Genomic DNA, 19,174 nt, shown 5'->3' on the forward strand with positions numbered 1-19,174 from the left:
TTGGTAAGGACAAGCCAGGGAACTATAGACCAGTAAGCCTGACCTCAGTGGTGGGCAAGTTGTTGGAGGGAATCCTGAAGGACAGGATGTACATGTATTTGGAAAGGCAAGGACTGATTCGGGATAGTCATGTCTCAAACTTAGTAGAGTTTTTTGAAGAAGTAACAAAGCAGATTGATGAGGGCAGAGCAGTAGATGTGATCTATATGGACTTCAGTAAGGCGTTTGACAAGGTTCCCCATGGGAGACTGATTAGCAAGGTTAGATCTCACGGAATACATACAGAACTGGCTCAAAGGTAGAAGACAGAGAGTGTTGGTGGAAGGTTGTTATTTAGACTGGAGGTCTGTGACCAATGGAGTGTCACAAGGATCGATGCTGGGCCCTCTACATTTTGTCATTTACATAAATGATTTGGATGTGAGCATAAGAGGTACAGTTAGTAAGTTTGCAGATGACACCAAAATTGGAGGTGTAGTGGACAATGAAGAAGGTTACCTCAGATTACAACACGATCTTGACCAGATGAGCCAATGGGCTGAGAAATGGCAGATGGAGTTTGATTCGGATAAATGTGAGGTGCTGCATTTTGGGAAAGCAAATCTTAGCAGGACTTATACACTTAATGGTAAGGTCCTAGAGAGTGTTGCTGAACAAAGACATCTTGGAGTGCAGGTTCATAGCTCCTTGAAAGTGGAGTTGCAGGTCGATAGGATAGTGAAGAAGGCATTTGGTATGCTTTCCTTTATTGGTCAGAGTATTGAGTACAGGAGTTGGGAGGTCATGTTGCGGCTGTACAGGACATTGGTTCGGCCACTGTTGGAATATTGCATGCAATTCTGGTCTCCTTCCTATCAGAAATATGTTGTGAAACTTGAAAGGGTTTATGAGGAAGTTGCCAGGGTTGGAGGATTTGAACCAAGGGAGAGGCTGAACAGGCTGGGGCTGTTTTCCCTGGAGCGTCGGAGGTTGAGGGGTGACCTTATAGAGCTTTACAAAATCATGCGGGACATGGATAGGATAAATAGGCAAAGTCTTTTCCCTGGGGTTGGGGAGTCCAGAACTAGAGGGCATAGGTTTAGGGTGAGAGGGGAAAGATATAAGAGACCTAAGGGGCAACATTTTCTCACAGAGGGTGGTACGTGTATGGAATGAGCTGCCAGACGAAGCGGTGGAGGCTGGTACAATTGCAACATTTAAAAGGCATTTGGATAGGTATATGAATAGGAAGGGTTTGGAGGGATATGGGCTGGGTGCTGTCAGGTGGGACTAGATTGGGTCGGGATATCTGGTCAGCATGGACGGGTTAGACAGAAGGGTCTGTTTCCATGCTGTACATCTCTATGACTCTATAACTGGTAGGTGAATTGGTGTGGGAATGATGTCAACTGACAGGGATAAAGGGTGGAGGAAGACTTGGAGCATACAAGAATGTTACAATGAAGATAGAGTTGGATGAAGGCCTGGAGAAGGTAACCGCATTGACTTTCATGTTGGGAACTATGCAGTTTAGCTTCTTGAGGAATGAGAGGGGAATTGAAAGCTGTATGGAAATAAGGTAAGTTCAGCTTGTAATGAGATGTAAATGTCTGGAAATAAGGTAGTTGCAGCTCACCAGCAGGACTCTGGACTCGCCATTTAAACTTTAAGAGAAATATTGAAAAGTATTTTTCTCAATATCAAGATTCTGATCTTTTTGCCTTCTTTTCCCATATTTCATTGCACACACAGGTCAGGAAGCAGATAATTCTGCCCTGAGACCTGAGACAATAAATGTGTTCTTCCACAATCGAGTCTGAGAAGTCTTTACTCACCAGGCAATTGTCGTATCTAAATGTGTTGGTATTTAGTAATAAATTTGAAAGTTGTTTTTTGTAATGTTATAGAAATGTATTCTAGCTTGCAGAAAGATACTGTATTTTAAGTGTTTTTATTGGAAGTTGGAAGAATGAACAGCTTTACTTTATCAACAGGCTGGTTTTGGATATGGTCTTCCTATTTCACGCCTCTATGCTAAATATTTTCAAGGAGACCTTAACCTGTACTCAATGGAAGGACATGGTACCGATGCTGTTATTTATTTAAAGGTAATACAAAATATATACGAAGAATGTGTAAATATGGAAGATTTATCCATCCCTTTAAATTTCTTATAGAAAATTTAAACACATAGAAAATAATTAATTTTGGCAGAGTACAGTTCATTAAAGAAGTGGAAGATGCTGTATGTGAAGCCAGATAACATGATATTTGCTAAGTTAATCTTGCTTAGAACACAGAACAGTACAGTACAGCACAGGAACATGGCTTTTTGGCCCACCATGTCTATGTGTCAACCGTGACACTATGTGCCTGCACGTGGTCGGCATCCCTCTGTTCTCTGCCTATGTATTTGTCTGTCTAAATGTGTCTTAAACTTTGCTATTGTACCTGCTTCTATCATCTCCCCTGATAGCACATTCCAAACACCTACTACCCTTTGTGTAAAACTTACCTCGCACATGTCCTTTAAACATTACCCTTCTCACCTTCAACCTGTGCCCCCTTGTATTTGACATTTTCACTCTATGAAAGACACCCTGAATATCCATCCTATCCATGCCCCTCATAATTTTGTATGTTCCTATCAGGTTGCCCTGAGTTTCTGATGCTGTAGCAAAAACAATCCAATTTTGTCCAACTTCACCTTATAGCTAATACACTTCAATCCTGTTAAAAATCCTGGCAAACCTCTTCTGCACTCTCCCCAAAGCCTCCATATCCTTCTTATAGTGCGGCAACTAGCACTGCATCCAATAGTCCAAATGTGGCTTGACCACAGTCTTCTGCTGTTGCATATGACTTGCCAACTTTTTTACTCAATGCCCCGACTGAGGATAGCACACATGTTGAATGCCTTTACCACCTTATCCATTTGTGTTAAACTTGGACCCCAAGATCCCCCTGTATCAATGCTCCCAAGGGTCCTGCCATTTACTGTATACTTTCATCTTGCATTTGACCTTCCAAAATGCATCACCTCACACTTGTCCGGATTAAACTCAATCTGCCATTTCTCCACCCAACTTTCCAGCTGCACCCTTTGATACCCTTCCTCACTGCCCACGGCTCCACCAATTTTTGTCATCTGCAAACTTACTAATTAGACCAGTGATATTTTCATTCAAGTTGTTAAAATATATTACAAACAACAGAAGTTCCAGTGCTAATCTTTACTGAATACCACTGGTCACAGATCTCCAGTCAGGAAAACACCCCTCCACATCTGCCCTTTGCCTTCTATGGTCAAGCCGATTTTGTATCCAACTTGCCACTCATCATGGATTCCATGTGATTTGATCTTCTGGACCAGCCTACCATGAGGGACCTTGTTAAAACCCTCGCTAAAATCCTTTAGAAAACATGCACGGCCTTACCCTCATTGATCAGGTTTATGTACAGCTCTTCCATGTGTCCAGTAAATTGAAACTGGAAATCGTAAATATGTTGTATCAGATTTTTTTTGGTGTGAGTCCTTTTGGTTAGTTTTGAAATTGCGCTGTGAAGTGTGAACTGAAACAGCGCAGTGAGAATAATAAGGCATCTGGAACTTCACTGAATAACTGGACTCAATCAATATCTCAATCAATCAGGCAAGACTTCAGAAATGAATGAAGGACAGTGTATTAGAGTCGATGAATTCAATATCAAAACAGATACAGAAAGAGAAACAAAGAACAAAGATTGGCTTTAAGAGAGAAAAATAAACAGAAGGGCAAAATGTTTAAAATATAACATTTTGTAAATCATCTAAAATTGTCATATCCCTTGATTGTTTATTTTCTGGGTGAAAGGGATTGGCAGTAATTAATAGTGATCATGTCATTAATGACATGCTTCCTAGACTTACCTTTCTGTAGATAAGTGTGCAAATACAGGAAGTTCTGAAAATTTTGCAGGTGTTTTAACATAATAAGTTATGATCCTCTGCTGACAAAAAGGATCTTTTGTAATGGGAATTCAAATATTTTCAATCCAATTTCTCACTATCTTTCAGCACAAAACTGTCCTTAAATTTTACACTAATTAACAATGTTGTAGAAACTCCTATCCTATAGATTAGAAAACATACTGCCTCCTCAATGCAGTACTGAGAGAGTGATTTCTTGTTGGGGGGGTACCTCCTTTCAGTTGATACATTAAATAAAGACTCTGTTCACCTCAGTCAGGTAGATGTAAGGATCCCCATGAATTATTTTAAAGACGAACAAGTGGAATCTTCCCTTGTTCCCTGCAGCCAACATTACTCAAATAATCCAGTCATTATCTCATTCCTGTTTGTGAGAACCAGCTGTGTGTAAATGAGCTGCCCATTTCTAACAAATGCATGCTATATTTCAAAGAAATAGTTGTTGGTTTAGTGACAAAGTTATGAGTAATCTAGAGATCTAGGCTAGTGCCCTGGAGAGGGAGGTTCAAATCCCACCATGGCAGCTGATGGAATTTAAATTCAATTAATATGTCTGAAATTGGATGTTTGGCTGAGTAGTAGTGACCATGAAACTATCATAATTCTTTTAAAAACTCATTTGGTTCACAATTGTCCCTTCCTCCTTTTAAAGAACGAAATCCATCACGTCACATGATCTGATTGACTTGTCACTTTAGACCTACAACAGTGTGGTAGACTCTCAGCTGCCCTCTGAAATGCTTTGATAGTCATTGGTTCAAGGGCTGTCAGAAACTGGGAACAAATGCTGGTCTTTTCAGCAATAACGGCAGTCGGACTTTATTGTTTTTCTTTTTTTTAACTTTTACAATTATTTTAATAGGCTTTATCTACTGATTCAGTGGAAAGGTTGCCTGTCTTCAATAAGTCTGCTTGGAAACATTACAAAAGTAGGAATGAAGCAGATGATTGGTGTATTCCCAGCAGTGAACCCAAGAACCTGGCCAAGTTCAATAATCACATTTGAAGAAAAATATTATGAAGAAGAAGATTCAAGCAATGTTCACAATCACACTAATAAAACTACCATGGTATAGAAATGAATGTTGGTGGCATGCTATGAACTGTCCTGACTTGTATGAAACATTGAAATGTGCCTCATATAATTATCATCAGTTAAGTTCATTAATTGACCAGTACTTTCTAGACAAATAGAAACAGCAATTTGTGAAATGCATCCTGTATTTACAGAATGAGTCCGAGGAGGGAGAAATAAGACCAACATATGTAGACATGCAATCCTGTGGTGATATTGTGTTTTCTTTGTGTGCCTGACTAAACTGGAAACTTGCCATTGTGGGAGTTACAAGCTTGAACTAATGCCTGGACTAGAACTAATTGATTTTACAGATGATAATATTTCTCTTTCTTTCAGAATAAGGATTGATCAGTATATGTTTGCTGTATGCAAATTTGCTACAGAGTAAATACATTTCAAAAATCACTCCATTTTCTGTAAACCACTTTGGGACATTCTCAAGTTATGATAAGTGCAATATAAATCCATTTTTTTTCCATTTCAGTGGTGTCAACTTTGCTTTCCTGTACGTAGCCCTCTGTCACACTTGGCTAGGGCATGACTTTTTTTTGAATGAGACAAGAAAAGTGTGTTTGAATGAGAGTAGATTAGAGACCTCTGGCATGAAAGGAGTCTTGAAGATGAGATAGTTTTATCATTTTTCCTTTGGACTTGCATTAGGGCAGCCTAAATGAAAGGCATAATTAGGGAAACTATCAGCTTATGTCATTTTCTACCTGCAGTTGAATTTGGCTTTTACTTTCATTCTCCTCTTTTGACATGAAGCAAAGTATATATGTATGTATTTGTATATATCTGCTTATTACTGGTTACCAGCAGTGCCTTGTGGATAGTTATAAAGTTATACTAAGCTGTATTCTTAAATGATCTGTGAAAGACTGAACACTAGGTGTCAATCTGCCAGTATATCTTGTATGTAATGGAACAGAGAAGTTATGTGCAAATAATGATTGGACTCTACTTATCAAGCCTCTACTGTGAAATTGAAATGTAGTTGACTGCATACTTTATTATTGTATGTCAAATAAATTTATGATAGCTGTGCATAATTATTGAGATGTGATAATTGAGGTTCAATCAAAATGAATAATCTTCAGGAGAAAAGCACTTACTTGAGTGCTGAAATAAAAATCTCATTTTTGAATATTCAAGTAAGTGGATCTAAACTTTTGTACCCTATTGAAGTGTTAGTTTTCTGTTGGGCAACAACTAATATTTATCACATGATATTTCAATCTTTAACCTACTTAAATCATATTGATTTAAATTACTATGAAGAGAGGAGCCATGCAATCCAAAAACAACCCCTGATCTGGGGTTGTCTGGTATTGGGTTGTCTGGATTTCTTTTTCTACAAATACTTAGGCTGTCTACAAATGTTTATCGCAGAATCTGAGAATTGTTACAGCACAGGAGGCATCTATGTGGTCCATCATGTCTGTGCCAACTCTCCAAATAAATATTTTGCAGAATGCCATTCTCTTGCCTTCTCCTCATAATCCTCCATATTGTGCTGAATCTTGCCAAAAATGACACTTAGCTGATTTCTGGTAAGTTTCATGAAAGGTTTTTCTCCATGAAGCCTAGCATGATTTTTCACACCATATCCCAAACTTACCTAATTACTGATGCACTATGCCCCAATGGTGTCCTGCTTGTTGCATTCTCTCACTCGCCACAAACAGAAATACCAGCCACTGCCAGGACTTCCCAGGATTCCTGGAACTGGCGCCATATTTAAAGGCTTGTCATGCACCTCGTCAAGTCCACAGTTGCCCTTCATGTTCTCATCAATTGCCCCATACTTGTTGGAGGGAGGGAAATTGACACCCAACTTTTCTGATACGGGACTGGAAGGACAGGGAGTGCACACTGCCACTGTCCATGGAGTGTGTCCTGAGGTGCTTGCTGTCCAAGATGGAGGGCCAGTGGAGCAAATGGCAAGCTGGAGTTTCCAGGTTGGCACTCTGACTTTCATGTTGGAAACTGTTGTCTAATTATCCAGTGGTTGGGGGAATACTATACAGTTCCCTGATGAAGCAAGATGACATAATAATAACAATACGAATAAGTACTAGTGCATCTAATTGGCTTAATACCACTCTATGGAGAATCTTGTTTCAATTTTGGGGATCTCCTTACTCCTGATGCATAATTTTTCCAATCTGCTAGCCATTTTCCATATCGTTTGGTGACTGCAGGATTCCACTCACTGCTCTTTTTCAGATAACAACATAATTCGCTTTTGTAACCTCAAGTAAACCTCCCTCTACCACAAAGTTGGAGTGCATTCTAGACCCTGACTATTTGTCACATAAAAATGATTGTCCAATTTAGTTTAGTTTGGGGTGACATCAATTGGAATCGACCTTATTGTTAAAGTTTGAACTTTTAATTTCAATCTTCCATTTCTAATGATTAAAAATGCCAATTTTTCCCACATTTTGTACTTTTTGAGATTTGTTTTGTATTCATTATGTTTTATCAATTATAGAGTCATAGAGATGTACAGCATGGAAACAGACCCTTCAGTCCAACCTGTCCATGCTGACCAGATATCCCAACCCAGTCTAATCCCACCTGCCAGTACACAGCCCATATCCCTCCAAACCCTTCCTATTCATATACCCATCCAAATGCCTTTAAATGTTGCAATTGTACCAGCCTCTACCACTTCCTCTGGCAGCTCATTCCATACGTGTACCACCCTCTGCATGAAAGAGTTGCCCCTTAGGTCTCTTTCATATCTTTCCCCTCTCACCATAAACCTATGCCCTCTAGTTCTGGACTCCCCGACCCCAGGGAAAAGACTTTGCCTATTTACCCTATCCATGCCCCTCATAATTTTGTAAACCTCTATAAGGTCACCCCTCAGCCTCCGACGCTCCAGGGAAAACAGCCCCAGTCTGTTCAGCCTCTCCCTATAGCTCAAATCCTCCAACCCTGGCAACATCCTTGTAAATCTTTTCTGAACCCTTCACAACATCTTTCCGATAGGAAGGAGACCAGAATTGCACGTAATATTCCAACAAATTCGACAAGAATTTCTCATAGCTGTGATTTAACCATCTTTGACTCACAAAGGATTCTGAGGGATAGGATTTATGACCATCTGGAAGAGCATGGCTTGATTAAATGCAGTCAGCACGGCTTTGTGAGGGGCAGGTCACACCTCACAAACCTTATCGAGTTCTTTGAGGATGTGACTAGAAAGGTTGATGAGGGTCGAGCTGTGGATGTGGTGTATATGGACTTCAGCAAGGCATTTGATAAGGTTCCCCATGGTAGGCTCATTCAGAAGGTCAGGAGGAATGGGATACAGGGGAACTTAGCTGTCTGGATACAGAATTGGCTGGCCAACAGAAGACAGCGAGTGGTATTAGATGGAAAATATTCTGCCTGGAAGTCTGTGGTGAATGGTGTTCCACAGGGCTCTGTCCTTGGGCCTGTACTATTTGTAATTTTTATTCATGACTTGGATGAGGGGATTGAAAGATGGGTCACCAAGTTTGCAGACGACACAAAGGTTGGAGGTGTCGTTGACAGTATAGAGGGCTGTTGTAGGCTGCAGCGGGACATTGACAGGATGCGAAGATGGGCTGAGATGGAGTTCAACCTGGATAAATGCAAGGTGATGCATTTTAGAAGGTCGAATTTGAAAGCTGAGTACAGGATTAAGGATAGGATTCTTGGCAGTGTGGAGGAACAGAGGGATCTTGGTGTGCAGGTACATAGATCCCTTAAACTGGCCACCCAAGTGGACAGGGTTGTTAAGAAAGCATATGATGTTTTGGCTTTCATTAACATGGGGATTGAGTTTTAAGAGCTGTGAGATCTTGTTGCAGCTCTATAAAACTTTGGTTAGACCGCACTTGGAATACTGCGCCCAGTTCTGGTCGTCCTATTATAGGAAAGATGTGGATGCTTTGGAGAGGGTTCAGAGGAGGCTTACCAGGATGCTGCCTGGACTGGAGGGCTTATCTTATGAAGCGAGGTTGACTGAGCTCGGACTTTTTTCATTGGAGAAAAGGAGGAGGAGAGGGGACCTAATTGAGGTATACAAGATAATGAAGGCATAGATAGAGTCGATAGCCAGAGACTATTTCCCAGGGCAGAAATGACTAACACGAGGGGTCATAGTTTTAAGCTGGTTGGAGGAAAGTATAGAGGGGATGTCAGAGGCGGGTTCTTTACACAGAGAGTTGTGAGAGCATGGAATGCGTTGCCAGCAGCAGTTGTGGAAGCAAGGTCATTGGGGACATTTAAGAGACTACTGGACATGCATATGGTCACAGAAATTTGAGGGTGCATACATGAGGATCAGTGGTCGGCACAACATCGTGGGCTGAAGGGCCTGTTCAGTGCTGTACTGTTCTATGTACTATGTTCTAAATGCAATAAAATAAATAGCAAGTAGGTACCTACAGGAAAAGAAAATGGATTAATGTTTAAGATTTGTAAAGGAAGTTAACAGTAAAGCTGTTACTAATGGATTGTCACATCAGTACTAATGCCTTCAGTACGGGCTGTAATTTATTTGACCTTTCCAGCACATCCTTTCATATTCCTGGTCACCAGAAACTGATCTGTGCCATTCGAATTGATACTTGGCAAGTGTCCTAACAGAATAACTTATAATCTGCAAAAACATAAATTGGGCTGAAGAGCTGATAAAAATGTTTCTACAGCCCTTCCCAGATGAACATTGTTACTCCTATTCCACAAATAGAATGCCCTGGCAGATAAATATACCAAAATGCTTTCTAGAAACAACCTTTTAATTCAAAGTTATCTTTTATGACTTTGTGTCTGATTTTATGTGCATTGTTTAGTAGTGTAATTTCTTTAAAAGGAGCTATTAGTATGTGCATCCAAATAGCTTCATATTTGCACATAAAACTTGCAATTAAAATGATTCAAAGAAGAAGGTTGGGGTCAGTAAAGTGTTTTATCATCCATGCTTAGGGACATCTTAGTGTCCTTTTATAAACCCTGTTCAGGACCAGTTAATGGTTTGCTAGGCCATTTCAAATGGCAGTTCAGAGTCAATCACATTGCTGTGGGTCTGGAGTCACTTGTAGACCAGACCAGGTGAGGATGGTAGATTTCCTTTCCTGATGGATATTAGTGAAACAGATGGGTTTTTCCTGACAATGGACAATAGTTTCATGGTCATCAGTAGATTCTTAATTCCAAATGTTTAAAATTGGATTGAAATTCCGTCATCTGCGGTGGTGAGATTAGGACCTGAGTCCCCAGGACATTACCTGGGCCTCTAGATTAATAAGCTAGTTAAGAATACCATGAGGCCATCACCTCCCATGGCCCAGGCGCTGGAAAAGAAAATGGCAGGAACAGGCCTTTTGATCCTGCAAAGTCCTCCTCACTAACATCTGGGGGCTAGTGCAAAATTGGGGGAACTGTATCACAGACTAGTCAAGCAACATTCAAGAATACAGAATCATACGTTATAGAAAATGTCATTGACATCACCATCACCCTCATTGGATATGTCCTGTGTCGCCGGTAGGATAGATTCAGCAGAGGTGGTGGCACAGTGGTATATAGTCAGGAAGGAGTTGCTCTGGGAGTCCTCATGAAGTCTTATGGCTTCAGATTAAATATGGATTAGGAAACCTCCGGCTGATTATCATGCACCGTCCTCCTCAGCTGATGAATCAGTACTCCTCCATGTTGAACAACACTTGGAGGAAGCACTGAGGCTGGCAAGGGGACAAAACATACTTTGGTTGGGGTTTTCAATGTCCATTACCAAGAGTGGTTCTGTGGCAGTACTACTGATTGAGCTGGTCAGGTCCCAAAAGACATAATTGCTCGACTGAGTCTGCAGTAGGTGGGGAGGGAGCCAACACAAGGGAGAAACATACTTGACCTCATCCTCACCAATCTGCTGGCTGCCGATGCATCTGTCCATGACAGTATCAGTAAGAGTGACCACTGCACAGTCCTTGTTGAGACACAGTCTTGCCTTCACATTGAGAATAACCTCCATCATGTGTGGCACTATCAATGTACTAAATGGGACAGAGTTTGAACAGATCCACAAACTCAAGACTGGACATCCAAGTGGCTCTGTGGGCCATCAACAGCAGCAGAATTGTACTCCAGCACAATCTGTAATCTCACAGCCCCGCATATCCCATACTCAACCATTACCATCAAGCCAGGGGATCAAGCCTGATTCAATGAAGAATGCAGGAGGACATGCCAGGACCAGGACCAGGCATTCCTGAAGCAGATATCAAGAACTGGCTGGAAGAACTGGATACTGCAAAGGCTATGGGCCCTGACAACATTCCGGTGACAGTACTGAACACTTGTGTCCCAGAACTTACTGCTCCCCTAGCCAAGCTGTTCCAGTACAGATACAACACTGACATGTACCCAACAATGTGAAAATGTGCCCAAGTATGTCCTGTACATCAAAAGCAGGACAAATCCAAGCCAGCTAATTACCACCCTGTCAGTCTACTGTTGATCATCAGTAAAGTGATGGAAGGTGTCTCAACAGTGCTATCAAGCAGCCCCTGCTCAGCAATAACCTGCTCAGTAATGCTCAGTTTGGGTTCCACCAGAATCACTCAGCACCTGATCTCAATACAGCCTTGGTTAAAATATGGACAAAAGAACTGAGTTCCAGAGGTGAGGTGAGAGTGACAGCCTTTGACATCAAGGTAGCATTTGACTGAATGTGGCATCAAGGAGCCCGAGCAAAACTGGAATCAATGGATAACAGGGGTAAAATTTCCAGTTGTTATAGTCATACCTGACACATAGGAGGTTGATGGAACAAATTACTGCAGAAGTTGGGATCTGTACTGAAGACAACAAATGATGGAGATCACAACAGATCAGACAGCATCCATGGAGAGAGAGCACTCTAACATTTCAAGTCCAGATGCTCTTCATCAGAGCTGGGAAGATAGTCGTGGTTGTTCGAGGTCAGTCATCTCAGCTCCTGGACATCGCTGCAGGAGTTCCTCAGGGTAGTGTCTTAGTCCCAACTATCTTCAGCTGCTTCATCAATGACTTTCCCATCATCAAAAGGTCAGAAGTGGGAATGTTCGGCAATGATTGCACAATGTTCAGCACCATGCGTGACTCCTCTGATACTGAAGCAGTCCATGTCCAAATGCAACAAGATATGGGAAATATGCAGGCATGGGCTGAAACGTGGCAAGTGATATTCATGCCACACAAATGCCAAGCTATGACCATTCCCACCAAGAGACAATCAAACTACCACCCCTTGACATTCAATGGTATTATCAGCACTGAATCCCCCACTATCAACATCTTGGGAGTTATCATTGATGAAAAAACTCAACTGGACTTGTCACATAAATGCAGTGGCTATAAGAGCAGATCGGAGGTTAGGAATATTGTGGCAAGTATCTCACCTCCTGACTCCCCAAAGCCAGTCCCCATCTATAAAGCACAAGTCAGGAGTGTAATGGAATACTCCCCACTTGCCTGGCTGAGTGCAGCCCCAACAACATTCAAGAAGTTTGATACCATCCAGGACAAAGCAGCCTGTTTGATTGGCACAGTATCCACAAGGATCCACCCCCTCCACTGTTGATAGCAGCAGCAGTGTGTACTATCTACAAGATGCACTGCAGAAATTCACCAAAGATCCTCAGACAGCACTTTCTAAATCATTTCCATCTAGAAGGACAAGGGCAGCAGATATAAAGGAACACCACCACCTTCAAGTTCCTGTCCAGCCTGACTAAAAAATATATGACCATATCTTCATTGTCGCTTGGTCCAAATCCTGGAATTCCCTCCCTAAGAGCATTTAACTCACAGCAGGTGGACTGTAATGGTTCAAGAAGGCACCTCACCATCACCTTCTCAAAGGCAACTTGGGATGGACAATAAATGCTGGCCAGACAGCGATGCCCACATCCCACAAATGAATAAATAAATAAAAATGGATTGCCATCTGTATATGGCATAGATGTTATGAATTATACATCCTGGCACATCGAACATCAAGCCCAGAAATCAGTTCATGTAAAATTAAATCATATGAAATGTATGGAACCTGCTGAACTCCCTTAAATGCTTGGCATTCAAGATTGTCATCGGCTCTGACCTGGAAGCAATGTTTCTTAAAATCATCATTGACAGGTGCACATTTTATTTTTTTACTTTATCTATAGGATATATTTCACACAATCACATTATTTATTGGTATTTTATTTTATTGGGTTTTTTTTGTCTTATTTTTAATTGGATTTTCAAAAGAATTCCCTCACCTGTGGTTTAAGTCCGTGCAATCACTAGCATCTATGATTAATTCCTTCCCCATCTTGCTAAAATGTGGAGCTAAAGATACTGCTAAAACAAAGAGGCTTATAATATTGTTAAAAAGGTTAGTAAGCCTGAGAATTGGAAGACTTTAGAATTCAGCAAAACAATACAATGAAATAAGGGAACAGACTAAGATATGAGAATAGACTAGAAAGAGATCAACACAGGTTGCACACCTTTCTATACATTTGTATATTGGAAAGAATTAATGAAAATAAAAGTTGGTCTATTAGAGGCATAGGCTGGTAAAATTATAATGGAAAAGAAAGGAATTGTAGAGACATTAAACACAGTTTGTATCTATCTTCTTTGTAGAAGATACAACAAAAAAATCCATAAACAATGGGGACCAAAGGAACAAACAGAGAGATAGCTTATGGGAGGTCTAATAAGGGAAGGATCTACACAATAAATAGTAGGTCTCTGGGGGGAGTACTGAAGAACAAATGGACCTTGGTAAACAAGTCAATAGATCCCTGAAGCTGTGGATTTTCAAAAGAATTCCCTCACCTGTGGTTTAAGTCCGTGCAATCACGAGCATCTATGATTATTTCCTTCCCCATCTTGCTAAAATGTGGAGCTAAAGATACTGCTAAAACAAAGAGGCTTATAATATTGTTAAAAAGGTTAGTAAGCCTGAGAATTGGAAGACTTTAGAATTCAGCAAAACAATACAATGAAATAAGGGAACAGACTAAGATATGAGAATAGACTAGAAAGAGATCAACACAGGTTGCACACCTTTCTATACATTTGTATATTGGAAAGAATTAATGAAAATAAAAGTTGGTCTATTAGAGGCATAGGCTGGTAAAATTATAATGGAAAAGAAAGGAATTGTAGAGACATTAAACACAGTTTGTATCTATCTTCTTTGTAGAAGATACAACAAAAAAATCCATAAACAATGGGGACCAAAGGAACAAACAGAGAGATAGCTTATGGGAGGTCTAATAAGGGAAGGATCTACACAATAAATAGTAGGTCTCTGGGGGGAGTACTGAAGAACAAATGGACCTTGGTAAACAAGTCAATAGATCCCTGAAGCTGTCAACAGGTAGACAGGGTGAGTGAAAATGTCATGTGGAATGCTTGCCTTCATTAGCCGGAATGTTTAATACATGAGCAAGGAGATTTTGTTACAAAACTTTATAAAACATTGGCTAGGCCTCAGGTGCAATACTGGAGAGCACTGAAGTTCTGATTGCCACACTTCCAAAAGGATGTGATTGCACTGGAGAGGATGCACAGGAGATCTATCAGGATGTTGCCTGGGATGAAAAATCTCAGTTATGACAAGAGACAACATGGGCTAGGTTTGTTTTCCCTGGAGCAGACAAGGCTGAAGGGAGTGATCTGGCTGAGGTATACAAAATTATGAGTGGCATTGACAGAGCCAGATGTGTCTAAGACCAGAGGGTACAAGCTTTAGGTGAAGAGTAATTGGTTTAGAAGAGACCTGAGAAAAGATTATTTCATCCTGAGGGGGATGGAAGTATAGAATCTGCTGCCTAAGAGCTTGCAAAATTTAAGAGACATCTGGATGAGCACTTAAAATACCAGGGCATTGTACTGAAAGGGATTAGTGTAGTTTGGTGTTTGTTAGTCAGTATTGACATGGTAGGCTAAGGGCTGGTTTCTATGCTTTGTAGCTCGAAGAATGAGGAATTGTTTTGGTAAAAATGTATAAGTAAAGAAATAGTACTTAATAAGGTTAATTTGCATAGCTAAGTAGTCTGCCTTTATGTTCCTTGCTTGCATTCATATTCACTTCTCCCTTCATCGGTTTTGTTTGGTCCTCCTTTGCAAGATTCTAAATTGCTCCCAACCCTCAGGCATACCACTTTTTCAGACATCTTTATAAGCCACTTGCTTTGATTTAAAGCAATTTTTAAGATTCTTTTGTTAGCCACATTTGATTTACTTTTCCCATTTGGTGTTTGTGCCGAGAGGAAAGTATATCTGTTGTGGATCATGTATTTCTTTAAATATTAGTCATTGCCTTTCTAATGTTGAAGCTTATAACTAAAGCTTTTAGTTTATTTTTTCAATTCATCATAGTAAACTTTCTGCTCATATCTTCATAATTCCCTTTCTTCAGATTTAAAATTCTAATTTCTGAACAAACTAAGTCTTATTCAAACCTAATGTGAAATTCCATCATATTCTTGTCAAAATTGCAGAATGGCTCCTTCAAATCAAGGTTATTAATTAATTAATCCCTCTTCATGACACGCGAAGTCAAAAATAGCCAGAATCCAAATTGACTCTTCAGCATTCTGAACCAGAAAATCTTATTGAAAACATTCCAGGGCTTCATCCACTGCAGCATTACTGCTGATTTGGTTAACCCAGTCAACCCAGCTGACGTGTAAATTAAAGTTGCCCTTTATTACCCACACGACATGTATCTCTAATTTTTGATTTATACTCTGCCCAATATTGTCACTACAGTTTGCTGCATCTGTAAATATCTCCCATTAATGTTCACTACCCCCTTGCTCTTTCTTAACACCAGCCAAATTAATTTCACATCTTGATCTTTCAATCTAAGTTCCTCTCCGATTAATGTACCTCTTATTAGGAAAGCTTGCCCCAATGCCTTTTCCTTATTGTATATGCCTCCTAATTGCCAGCTATTTTTGGATATTTAGTTCCAATCCTACTCACCCTATGGCTACATCATCATATTGGCAATTAAGCTGTATCTATTGCCTTCATTTGTAGATTCAAATCATTAGCCTTTTTGTAATGCATTCAGACAGAGTGTCTTTAATTAAGCCGATAAATTCTCCCATTTGATGCTTACCATCGTTTTGCCTGGTCTTTATTTTTGCTGCTTACACTTATACTTCTGTTTCCTGGCTTGTCTTTCTTTGAAACGGAGATTCTCTTTAGGTTCCCACCCCCCGCCAATCTAATTTAAACTTTCCTAAACAATGCTAACAAATCTCCCAGTGGGGACGTTAGCACTGGCCTGTCAAGATGCAAGCTGTTGATCTTGTACAGCTTCCCCCCGTACCAGAAGTAGTTCTAGTACCTCAGCAATCTAAAGCCCTCCCTCCTGCATTAGATTTCCAACCAAGTTTCAAACACTCCATTCTCCTGTTTTTGTGCTCACATTACGAGACTGGTCATAATTCTAACATTAATACTTTGGAGGCCATGCTTTGCAATCTCCTTCCTAACTCCCAGGGATGTTTCCTACCAACATGGAGCACAACTTCTGGTAGTTCAGCCTCCCCAGAAAAATGTCCTGTAGCTGTTCTGTGACATCCTTTCCAAAGACACCAGGGAGGCAGCATACCATCCTGGATTCACATCATGTTGAACTGATAGCACTGGATAGCAAAAATGAATGTCAACTGTGGACTTGTTGCTCCCTACTGAGAATCTAACCATGCCACTTGGGAAAAGCTCCAAGATGTGGCAAGGTGATCTCAGTGTCAGGAAGGGCTTTGCCAAATATCTAGGTAAAAACAATGACTGCAGATGCTGAAAATCAAATACTGGATTAGTGGTGCTGGAAGAGCATCCTTGGATGCTGCCTGAACTGCTGTGCTCTTCCAGCACCACTAATCCAGTATTTGCCAAATATCTCACTGGTTCTACCACTAATCTTGCAATAGCCCACGCCACTCAGAGCTTGGTATGATGCCATCTGAGGTTTTAATCCCATTGCCCTATTCAGGATCCTTGTTAGGACCTCTGCTACAATATAGAATAGATTAGAATAGCAATTTATTGTTACCCGTATTTTAACAAAAAAAAGTGAGAAGTTTTATAAGTCGCCATACCACGGCAGCTAAATTAACGATAGAAGTCACAAATAAGTAAAAAAACAGTAAAGGTTCATCACAGTTCAATGAACCCAGTTCCTGGGTTCGGGGTGCCCTAGAAAACTGGACCAAAACAGACACGTAGGGCTGGGCTGAGACCACCCCGCCACAGCAAAACAGGACCTCCTTGCCAGGCCTAGACCTCCACCCAAGGCTGTTGGAAGATCCAAAAGCTGTCGAGGAAGACCTACATAGCTGGCCGAGACTGCCACACTGGGATTCTGGTCCACTAGGCAACAGGCCTATACCACCACTCTGGGCCATTGGAAGTCAGCTCATCGCTGGGCCTGGACCAGGAGAAGACGCCTTCCATGAAGTTGTGAAAAGAAGGTAAGGTACCATAATAAATGGAAACATTTTTAAAAAGCATAGAAAGAAAATAAAGTAAAGCAGACAAAGTAGATGAGCTCTGATCTCCTGGCCTGAGGAGCCTGCACATTGTGTTACTATTCCACTGCCATTTTGAACTCATACAACCCAACCAGATACGGAACCAGAAATGCCAGAAAACAGTGACACATAAATACCAGGTGAAACAGACTACTAACGCTTCACAAAAGGTGCACTGATGGTGTTACCTAGCAAGGTGTTGAATCTTTTGCTGAAGAACACATCAGCTCTGCGAATAAATCTATGACTTTACACACAACCTGAGTTAGAAACCTTTTCAAAAACTGTAATCTGGAACATGTTGTGAGGGATGCAAAACAGGACTCAATATTCCAATTTAACAAAATTACTGATATTTGTACTTTTAAATTTGATTGCCCTTACTATAGCTTTTTGGCACAGATCATAAACCATTGGCGATTTGTAACAAAACACCTCCTATAAAGGCTTTAATCCCAAATCCTGTACTGTGTTCATACAATCACACTGGAAATTAACCCAATCCATAGTTATAATATGGCATCTAGACTGAATGTCCATCTGTCTCCATAAAAATAGTAATTGGAATTCAATATTCATTCAATTGTATCAGAGACTTTGCAATGGTAATGAAATATACCTTTAAATATTATCTCTTTTATTAAATATTTATTTAGTTTCCTTCACCAAATGACCTCAAGCAGAGTAGCATTCTTGGCAGCTACCTGTCTGGAATCTGACCAACAATCAGATTAAATCTGAACATTTTTGCTTCACCCAATTCCTTAATGTGCTGCATATGATGACGATTTTGCGAGAAGTAGAAGCAGTTAGATTTGTTACATTAGCTTAGCTATTATATGCAAAATGCATGATAGTTTTAAGAAACAGAATGTTTTAGAGAGATTGTACCATCATGTAAAAAATAATAAAATCTTAGCTTCCAAACAAAAAAAATTAGACATCTTTTCTATGGATACATTAGCCAATCTATTTGACATCTTATTTTTCAGAATGTCGCTGCAGTAATTAGTGAAGTATCTAGTAAAAATATTTTTATTTTAATTCATCAATTTAATTTTTGAATTTTATCATATAAATATTTGATTTCCACAATTCAAATCAAAACACTAAGTTGTGCACATTGTAGAGATTTGCTGCCCTCTACAGTACTGGATGGAAAATGCACCAAATGAAAGTTTCAAGGAAGTATGAAGTTTAACAACATAACTTCAACCTCAACGTTATTTAAATGTATACACCATGCTTTGAAAGACATTTTTTACTCAATTATTCATTTTTGGAGTTTTACAGATTTAACCTTGATTTAACCCCTCAGAACCCTGAAACTGAACAAGACTAGCTGTATTAACAGAGCTTAAAAATATGTTGCTGGAAAAGCACAGCAGGTCAGGCAGCATCAAAGGAGAAGGAGAATCAACGTTTCGGGCATAAGACCTTCTTCAGGAATGTTCCTAAAGAAGGTCTTATGCCCGAAACGTCGGTTCTCCTTCTCCTTTGATGCTGCCTGACCTGCTGCGCTTTTCCAGCCTCACATTTTTAAGCTCTGATCCCCAGCATCTGCAGTCCTCACTTTCT

General features: G+C 40.3%; 1 protein-coding gene across 2 annotated transcripts in view; it reads left to right on the top strand.

The window, feature by feature from the left end:
* The window catches only part of pdk4 (pyruvate dehydrogenase kinase, isozyme 4), a 77,629-nt gene extending 71,456 nt beyond the window's left edge, over window positions 1-6,173 (top strand). For both annotated transcript variants that reach the window (XM_072575454.1, XM_072575455.1), the window contains exons 10-11: window positions 1,974-2,087; window positions 4,812-6,173. In XM_072575454.1, the coding sequence (XP_072431555.1) occupies window positions 1,974-2,087; window positions 4,812-4,955 (258 nt within the window). In that variant the 3' untranslated portion in view covers window positions 4,956-6,173. The remainder of the gene's footprint in view (window positions 1-1,973; window positions 2,088-4,811) is intronic.
* The last annotated feature ends 13,001 nt before the right edge of the window (window positions 6,174-19,174 follow it).

The sequence above is a fragment of the Chiloscyllium punctatum genome, chromosome 8 (assembly GCF_047496795.1).
Source record: "Chiloscyllium punctatum isolate Juve2018m chromosome 8, sChiPun1.3, whole genome shotgun sequence".
Classification (NCBI taxonomy): Eukaryota; Metazoa; Chordata; class Chondrichthyes; order Orectolobiformes; family Hemiscylliidae; genus Chiloscyllium; species Chiloscyllium punctatum.